The following is a 9,782-nucleotide window of genomic DNA, read 5'->3' on the forward strand; positions in this document are numbered from 1 at the left end:
AAGCTGACCCCTACCCACTGGGCCGTCGAGGGTTGTGCACCGTGGTCTTCATTTTCTTTTCTCGAACCCAATTTCGTCCGCTCAAAAAAGCAGAAAAATAAATAAAAGCTTGTTACTAGGAAATTGTACATATGTAAGATTCCATTCTATGCTGTGGATGTGAGATTGTCAAGGTTTCGTCAAGAAAGAAGGCGCCAAAGCATGAAGCACCGAAAGCTGGCGTCCGCCATTTGCCCGTTTTTGTTGCGCCCTGCCGCGTAAACTCCGAGCCCCGGGCATGCCAGCGCAAGCCGGCTATCATGCCATGCGTTGTAACGGACAGGCCATGTTCCTACGGGGGCGACTAGTATAGAAACAGGGCCTATGGTGAAAGAATAGAAAAAACAAACCTGAGCCATTGGATGAAACATGACTGGTACAGATTTATGTGAAGGGTTGGCAGGGTACATTTCTCGAAAAACCCCTAGCACTAGTTACATATAGAACATAACTTTTGCAATAACCACCTCAATCTCTCATATATCAATCAATCTATCCTTCATAAATAGGACCCAGACCTGTACGGGTGCCCCTCTCCTCTTAGGTTTACACAAAAACTGCACATATACATACTGTACGAGATGCCATGTATATTTGATTTCATTACTAACTTCTACTAAATCAGGAACCATGCAAGAAATCCAAACATGTTGGTCACTAAAGGTATGTGGACATGATCACAAATATTAGAGTACATGAGAACATTAATCCATCCACCTGAAATCATAACTAAACAAACAACAACAACAACAAAGCCTTTAGTCCCAAATCATAACTAAACATACATTTGAAATTGCATGATCGCAGACCGAACACAACAGAAGAGACACACATACATATCCTATCAAGTGTAACATATCATGAGAGGATCCTTTTTGGTACATTTCATGCAAGACTAATTATGAAGGACCAAAATAATTGCCGTTTCAGCAAGCATTGCCAGTAGAAATTGCATCAACTTTTGCTACTTGATGGTACACAATAGAAAAGCCTCTGTTACTAGTGCTTATTGCTCATCGAGCTTCTTGTGCCGGGAGAAATCAGACCTAATAACAAATAAGATCCAGTTAGCACAGGTCCGTACAAGTGTCAAGCATTCATACTTAATCTTATTACTCATGATCTAATCGAATGGCCATGCATCAACAATGCCATCCGACTGTGTGCTAAACATACAACATGGCATGCATTATATTACTTTGTAATAATAAGAAAACCACAACACAGGAAATAAAAATGAACAAGATGACCGAGAAAGAGTAGTCGTAAACCATTTCACGCTGTGGAAACAAATTAAAGTGCAGCAGACTTTGACAATTCAATTGCTCTAGTATCAACAATCTTATCAAAATGTTATATTTCACCAGTTCATCTGCGTGGTTGTAGTGATTCTACCACTGTCATTGATTTTATTTTATTTTGACTCCAGGCTCGATCATAACCGGGCTCCAATCGGCATGTGTTCATGTAGTGCTCAAATAATATATCGTAGTGATCAGAGGAACTGTAGTTTTTCTTTTGTTGAGGTCTATGGCACAAATAGTTTACTACTACCAGTGAACAAATGGCACCGTACAACACTTGGTTGCCCATTCTAATGCACCAAATTCAATGTGCACCCAGAAAGAGTAGAAGGCAAAGTAGAAGCTAACTTTTGTATATTGGAAATCATATAAGCATTCATTGACCCTCAGGTCAAATTTTCATTGACAAAGATTTTTTGGCAACGAGTGTGACTACTTTTCATTCTCTGGAAGAAGACATCTCCAGTTGCAAGGCTACAAATTAGAAGGTACAGACAACAAGAATCTTATTTTACACATGGAAGGTTACAACAAGAATGATATACGTGAACCTCTCGGTGAAATATATACACTATTGTCTAACTATTTTGGTCAGGTGAATTTGACATTTAAAAATCTAAAACAACACATGAACATGCTGCTAGTTATATTAAATTAGTTCATAGATGTAAGCCCAGTTGAGCTGGTCGCATTTTTACCTCCAAGCTTTGATGTCGTCTGATACTAATATTTTGGGCACCGATAATCTTACATGTACAGACTACAAAAGCTTAACGTAAACTTCTGAACTAACACCCCCCCCCCCCCCCCCCCACCGGGACAACGAGAACCACTAATAGGATGTTCCTGTGTCACAAGGTCGCGACACATCATCTCGCCAGAATCTATTCCCATACTACTTTTTGACACACCACACGACATCCGTATACGCATGCCAAATATTCAGTTTTCTCAGGCTCTCACCAAAATCTACTCTGCTCGTGTATTTTTGCTCTGACTCTCTCTTCACTCCTTTGAAAATAAATGCAGTGGGCTTGACCGTTTCAGCAGATATAATTAAAACCACAGGTGAGGCGCTTTGGAGCTAAATCTGCATTGAACCACCTTTTTTAGGAAAATACGAGATGCGTATTTAAAAGTATCAACAAATTCTGAACAAAATCCAACATCTACGTATACAGTACATATGTGTAAATTTTCATTAGATGGATATGAGCTACAATGATCAATGTTGACAATTTGCAATCTTCAGACCCATATGTTTTTGCATAGCATGCCAGAAATAAGCCATAGCACTAAGCATCATGCTAAGAGTCACAGGAGAGGGGAGCTGACCTTGTTGCTAATCCTGCGAGGCCAAGGAGGCGAGGAGATGCCTGGGGACGGAGCCAAGCAACGTGGATGCCGGAGTAGGATGGGAGGAGGCAGGGAGAAGGTGCCGTCGTCCACCACGGAAGCACCGGATCTGCTTATCTAGGCAGCCGCCACCGTCGACGAGAGATTGGGGAACAGGGGAGCGAGCGACAGGGAGAGTCGTTTTGAAGGAGAGGGACCTAAAGCAAATTAGTTGGGAAAAAAGGGACGTTTTTGCACAGAGTTGTGTAGTTATGAGTACAGATCCATCCTCTGGAATCTGTGGCGTACGTGGCTGATCCAACGGCCCAGTATCTTTTTTCTATTCTTCTACCGTAGGCTCTGTTTCTATACTACCCCCTGTTCCTACTGCCGGCCGGGGCTCCATATTCGGGCAGGCAGTCCCGTCGTGCAGGAAAATAAGTTGGGCGCATGGCACGGCAGCGCTGCCGACCATCATATGCCCACAGTGCCATGCTACCAATTGATCAGCCCGGACGCCGGTTTATGTGCTTTGCTTTCGGACGTGTAAACCACTCGTCGCCGTACGTATCCATCGGTGCAAAAAGAGACGGCAAAAGAGCAGGCGGCGCTTGCACGAGATGATAAAACCGGGCTGATGCTCCTGGCCGAACCAAAGCATTCCGGTTCTCAAACCGGGATGATAAAACCAGACTGTGGTGGATGTTCTGCAGTCAGATGAAGAGAAAAAACCCAAAGTTAGCAGACCAGTTATCAGAAGCAATACCAAGATGCAACGTGCATCACCAACGCTCTGGCTACTACCTGGTCTTGTAGGGACTCTACAAACTTAGCGAATATTCATGAATCACGAGCCTTCAAAATTCATTCATAAGATAAAAGGGCCTATATGTTTCGAAGGGGGAGAACATCAGGAACAACCGAGGAATAGACTAACCATGCCCAAGATGCAGCTCACAGTAAGCGCAATTTCCCAGTAACTGAATCTATGTCTGCTTTCCTCCCTGCACCACAACAATATCATGCTATATTATGCTCTGCCGTAGTGACAACTAGATAATTATTTTCAGGCTTCACGGCATAACATTTTGATAGCTACTATCACTCTATCAGTGACACATGCTCCGTAAAGAACTTGAGGACCATACTCTTGTTCTGAATGGGGAACTAACCTGGCCCTACTGCAAGAACTGTCTTAGACCCAGCCAGTACCTACAAGTAGGTAATGATCAGGGTAAATGAGATCACAATCGAGAATCAGAATGATCAGGGTAAACAGGATCAAAATCATTTGAAATATATAATAGCTACCACTATTCTTTCTTATTTAAATTACGTGATAGCTGCCACTATTTGTTTGTCTTGCGTTGATATAGTGATGCAACAACATATGTGTTACCAAATAACCAAATCCATAAACTTAATTGTTGGCTATAACATAAGCACCAACATGAACACCCTGAAGGATACGTCTGGCTCGAAATTGATCGAGAAAGTACATTATGTCAGTATGAAATTCACCCTAATCACAATTAGTCAAGTGTTACTCAGATTAAGACATTCAGTATCACTTTTAATACGCTGAATGGTCAGAAGGACGTTTCATGATTGGCCTCATGCTGTTGGCAAATGCCCTAAGAGGGTTGCCTTTACAGCTCAACAGATAAGTAAATTGTCCTGCCAAAGAAACCCCAGCGCAGATCAAGTATATTCGATATCAACATTGGCAGACTCGTAAAAGCATAAAACAAACCTACCTGCATCTGCAACAACAAAAGTTGGGATACCTCGGTGTTCTGCAGTTTCCTTTATCCTGTTCCTGATAATACACAAGTGGGAAAAGAAAGTGCTACATCATAATCCAGCAAATATTGTTCAAATAAGTATTATATGCCCTGGAAGAGATATGGCATACATTTCCTGTTGATTCTTGCATGGTCCGAACTGTTCCCATTGTCTCAAAAGAACTCGGTTGCTGCAGAGGAATATATCAGATGAATCATGAATGATTGTGGAAAAATAAAATTGCACTGTGCAAAACACCGAAGCATGCAAGGTAGGCAAACAGCTCCTTGACACTGACACCTCTAATATTGCCAGAGCTTTAGGAGTCTAGTACAATTGGTACTTCATGGACAATATGATAGTTCTTTGTTTTCATAAGAAAGTAGTATATGAGATAGTCCTGATAAAGAAGAGCACTAATTAAAGGCAAGTCTATTGTGATTAATCAATCACTTCTCATTCCAGTCCACTTAGACATCCTATACTTAAAAAATCGTTAACTTGTCTCTACTGTATCACTTGTTTTTCTTAAAGGCTTGCTTTCACTGAAAACATAATCAACAAGAAAGGTGGGACTTTCTTTAAGGATTATGCTCTGTGGACTCATCTGGATGATAGAATACTTAGGCTAGCATTATACCTCGAAATTAAATATAATTGCCACTCATGTAACATACTACACTTTACGGGCCTTTGAGGCTAAATTAAGTGTGTCACCGACTCCCGTGCAGAAATACAGTCAACAAACTGGCATAGTACTAAACAGATGAATAAATGTCAACTTCATTCAATATGTACCAGCATTCTTAACAATGGGAAACCAACTCTACTTGTCCCTAAGCAGGCTAAAAGTCTCTGGGAAATAGTCTACATCCTTTAATTAGAACTACCTAATGAAGCAAGATTGCAAACTGCATTAGCACCTTGCCAACAGATCCGCATACAAGCCAGTTGCCGCATCTGCAAAGCAAATAAATAGCAATCAATTAAAAACATAACAGACGTACATTGGCTACAAATTATACTGAGTAGTCAGTACACCCAAAAATAACACAGCTATCTACAGAACTTTTTTATTTACTTCAGTACACAGACCCGTCAACTAGAGTTGTTGTGGCTAGAATTTGGTTGTTGCAGAATTGGGCAAGCAATCAGTTGTATTTGAGCAAAGTACTACAGTCTTCTGGTTGGGATAAGTCAAACAGAACATATGTACCAAGATACAAATGCTCACTAAGAGACTAGGAAATGGAACTTACGGGCACATTGAGACGCTATTTTCCCAGCCCCCATCTTAAGATCCTGACGCACAACTAAAACCTGCAAACAGGAGTGTCAAAACTCAGCGCAAGTTCAAATATAAAATCATGGTATTCCACAGAAAACCAAGAGTATTAGTAAACACAGCCTTAGCGATCAGTACACTCCTGTAAATATGTTAATCGGCCACAAAGTCCTGTTTACATCATCATCATCCTTACATGTAAGACCATCTGAAATTTTTGGCAAAACCTATATCCTGTACTAGTCATTCATAGACTCCAACTTCAAATTTAAATGCGCGAGGTGCTGCTCCCACACAAGCCACAAACAACTCCCAGTTTTGCCTGAGGCAACACTCAGCCGAGAGCCGAGGCAGAGCAAAGGGTGTGACATGGAGCATGACAATTATGTTTCAACATGATGAGATAATCTAGTTTGTTGATCAGTAGCAATGGGCAGGTGCTTAGCTAGTATATCCCCACCTATGAATTCATGTAGAAAAATAACAAAGCACATGACAGCTGAGTGATAAGTCGTAACCCTTCAGGAGTCAATCAATCAGATAACGATTTGTGGACTGTACAGTGTACACGGTCGTTTCAGATCAGCGGATGAGATAAAATCATGTCGCACCGACAGTATAACACGGCGAGGTTCAGCTTACCATCTTGAGCTCTTCGCCTGGTGCTGGGGCGGCGGACGAACCGACGGCGGCCCGCTTGGAGCCCCGTGGCGCCGGGGCAGACGGGAGGCTGATCCTCGGCCTCCAGGAGGAGGAGAGGCCGAGGAGGAACCCGATGGCCAGGCCCGGGAGGAAGTTGGCCGGGCGGATGCCCGCCGCGAGCCACGGCTCCTCATCCTGCGAAGGTGGGCAGAAGGGAGAGTTAGGGTTCAGGAGCGGAGTCGCGGGGACTGGTGGCAGTGTCAGCGGGGGCGGACGCCGGAGGCCGGTGGGTGCGTGGGGCTCACCTTCCTCTTGCCGCCGTGGTTGGGGTTTCGCCGCGGCGGAGCAGCCATGGATTGGGAGCAGAGGGGAGACAGAGGCGGTGCTGCTGTGTTGAACTGAACTGAGATAGCGTCGTCGTCGTGTTACTTTTTTTTAGACAACCTGGCGAAACTTTATTAACCCGTCACAATGTTTACAGAAACGAAGGGAAGATCTCCTGAATGGCCTAATCAAACATGGCGACCCAATCCAAGAGTAAGAGAATGTTTCGCTAGGTTGTGATCTTTAAAATTTGAGTTCCTAAATTTATAAACTATATAAAAAAATATAAGAGGACGATCTTTCTAACACCTCCTTCAAATTGCACCATAAAAAGCGCGGTTGTCATGCTTTATGTTATCGACTACCACCTTGCAATCCGAGGCAATATGAGCGCGCCGAATATAAAGATCATTAGCAAGTGCCAGAGCTTCCCTTAGAGCCATCGCTTCAAGTGTAAGGGGGTCTGTAATGTGATTAAAAAAACATCGTCGATGCTCCCAAAAAGACACCATTCTGGTCTCTACAAATCGCTGGTGCTGTCCCAAATCTCCCCCTTCTCGATACTGCTCCGTCGACATTAATTTTTGCACTTCCCAGTATCGGTGGCTGCCAAGATGAAGATCGGACCGGACGCTGTCCACCCTGGTTTTGGCTTCTCCTGTTGATAAATTCCAACTCTTAAATATAGCTCCGTATGAATGCGTCAGTTGCATGCGGAGACTTGAATATGTCCTCGTGAGTAGCCTTTCTTCTAGCTCCCCATATAGCCCAAGCCGTCACCACCACCCGAATGAACTCTTTCCCGTCCAGGTTTTCATGCAAGGCAAATAGCCAATCCTTAGCACTCTCCTGCTGGTGTTCAATGAGCTTGTCGACCAAATCCTCGGGTGCCAGGGCCCAAACACTCCTTGACAACGCACAAGTCAGAAGAGCATGCCTCCATGTATCCCTTGCTCCACACAGCGGACATGAGTCTGTGTCAGCCATATGACGATGATGCAAAACCTCACCACTGGGCATAGAATGTCTAGCAAGATGCCAAAGAAACATGCGTAATTTGGAAGGGACCTGGATGTGCCACAAAGCGCTCCATACCTTGTCCTCCTGCCCTGTGGACGAGCCCTCGCTGTCGTGCCACCAGCTCTCCCTACTCGTCCTCATTCTCAAGATCATCCGATAAGCCGATCGAACAGTAAATACCCCTCTGCTTTCTTCATGCCACGCCCAGAAGTCCGGCAACCTCCTAGTGCATACTGGTATTTTTAGGATCTCTTCTGCGTCAAGGGAGTAAAAACAGTACGGATTAGCCCCTCCTTCCAATGCGCCGAAGTATAGTCAAGAAGTTCTGCCACCTTCTCTGGCGGATTATGAACTAAGGACACTAATGGCCTCTTGAAACTATCCCGTGGGATCCAGTTATTCCTCCATATGTATGCAGTGTCCCCATCCCCAATCCTTCGGACTAGGCCTTGTGCTAATATATCTCTCCCATCTAAAATTGCTCGCCAAATCTGCGATGGGCGTGATCCCAACTCTGCCTCCAAAAGATTGCATTGTGGGAAATAAACTGCCTTTAGTATTTGAGCACTTAATGAGGATTCTTCCGTCAAGACTCTCCACGCTTGCCGGGCAAGTAGCGCTAGGTTAAAGATTTCCATATCACGGAAACCTAGGCCTCCCAGGTGCTTCAGTTGGATCATAGTGTCCCAAGCAACCCAACTAGGTTTTCTCTTTCCTTCCTTGCTACCCCACCAAAATTGTCGGATAATTGATGTTATACTTTCACATAAACCCCGTGGCAAGTGAAAGCATGACATAGAATATACAGGTATGGCCTGAGCGACTGATTTCATCAAGACGTCTTTCCCTGCTGCAGAAAGTAACTTCTCCATCCAACCTTTGATCTTCTCCCACACCCGATCTCGGAGATATTTAAAAGTACCGTTCTTGGCCTGGCCAACATCTGTTGACATGCCAAGATAACGTTCATTTAAGGACTCATTCTGGACATGTAAGGTGTTTTTGATCTCTGTCCTCAAAGAAAGCAGGAAACCTGGACTGAAGAAAATTGATGATTTATCATTATTTATACGTTATCCTGAAGCATTGCAATAAATCTCCAATAGGTTTGACACTGCAACCGATCCCTCTACACTAGCCTTAAAAAGCAGCAAACTGTCATCTGCAAACAAAAGATGGTTTATGGATGGAGCTGTTGGGGCCACCTTAATACTTGCAAGTGATGACTATGAACTGGATTTCAGGAGGCACGAAAGGCCCTCTACTGCAATCAAGAATAAGTAGGGGGAGATTGGGTCTCCCTGTCGGATTCCTCTGGTTGGTCTGAAAGACTCGAGCTTCTCACCATTAAAAAGAATAGAAAAGGATACTGAAGAAACCATACCCATTACTGTGTTAATCCACTGCCGAGAAAAGCCCAATTTGCCCATAATGGCCTTCAGATATGTCCACTCCAGTCTATCATATGCCTTCATCATGTCCAGCTTGAGAGCACAGTAGCTGTTAGTCTTGGATTTGGACTTCTTCATGAAATGTAGACACTCATATGCACATATGATATTATCAGTGATTAATCTTCCTTGCACAAAAGCGGACTGATTCTCAGAGATTATGTCAGGCAAAACAACTTTCAGTCTGTTGGCTACCACTTTGGAAGCAATCTTGTAGATTACGTTACACAGACTGATGGGCCGAAACTGAGAGAGTAAGGTGGGGTTTAGAACCTTTGGGATCAGAACCAAGACTGTGTCATTAATACTTTCCGGGCTTTGCTCTCCTCGTACTATGCTCAGCACCACCCTCGTTACATCGTCACCACAAATGTCCCAATGATGCTGATAAAAGTGCGACGGGTAACCATCCGGCCCCGGAGCTTTGGTGGGGAACATTTGAAACAGGGCTGTTTTCACCTCCTCCTTTGTATATTCAGCATTCTGAAGGAAATATGCCCTAGAGGCAATAATAAAGTTGTTATTTATATTTCCTTATATCATGATAAATGTTTATTATTCATGCTAGAATTGTATTAACCGGAAACTTAGTAAATG

The 9,782-nt window shown here is 43.6% G+C and overlaps 1 protein-coding gene across 5 annotated transcripts; it reads right to left on the minus strand.

Moving 5' to 3' along the window:
* Positions 1 to 743: 743 nt before the first annotated feature.
* Positions 744 to 6,829, minus strand: LOC109741085 (uncharacterized). 5 transcript variants are annotated; one of them, XM_040389731.2, is made up of 10 exons: positions 6,696 to 6,829; positions 6,391 to 6,585; positions 5,723 to 5,783; positions 5,387 to 5,423; positions 4,594 to 4,653; positions 4,466 to 4,497; positions 3,851 to 3,890; positions 3,616 to 3,682; positions 2,679 to 3,385; positions 744 to 1,085 (listed from the first exon to the last, which is right to left on the minus strand). In XM_040389731.2, the coding sequence occupies exons 1-7, from the start codon at positions 6,741 to 6,743 to the stop codon at positions 3,874 to 3,876; spliced, it is 450 nt and encodes a 149-aa protein (XP_040245665.1). In that variant the 5' UTR covers positions 6,744 to 6,829; the 3' UTR covers positions 744 to 1,085; positions 2,679 to 3,385; positions 3,616 to 3,682; positions 3,851 to 3,873. The 5 variants fall into 5 exon arrangements, with proteins under 5 accessions (XP_040245665.1, XP_040245657.1, XP_020155751.1 ...); XM_040389723.2 differs by having other exon boundaries at positions 4,436 to 4,497; XM_020300162.3 differs by having other exon boundaries at positions 4,428 to 4,497.
* Between the last annotated feature and the right edge of the window lie 2,953 nt (positions 6,830 to 9,782).

This window comes from Aegilops tauschii, chromosome 1 (genome assembly GCF_002575655.3).
Source record: "Aegilops tauschii subsp. strangulata cultivar AL8/78 chromosome 1, Aet v6.0, whole genome shotgun sequence".
NCBI classification, from domain to species: Eukaryota; Viridiplantae; Streptophyta; class Magnoliopsida; order Poales; family Poaceae; genus Aegilops; species Aegilops tauschii.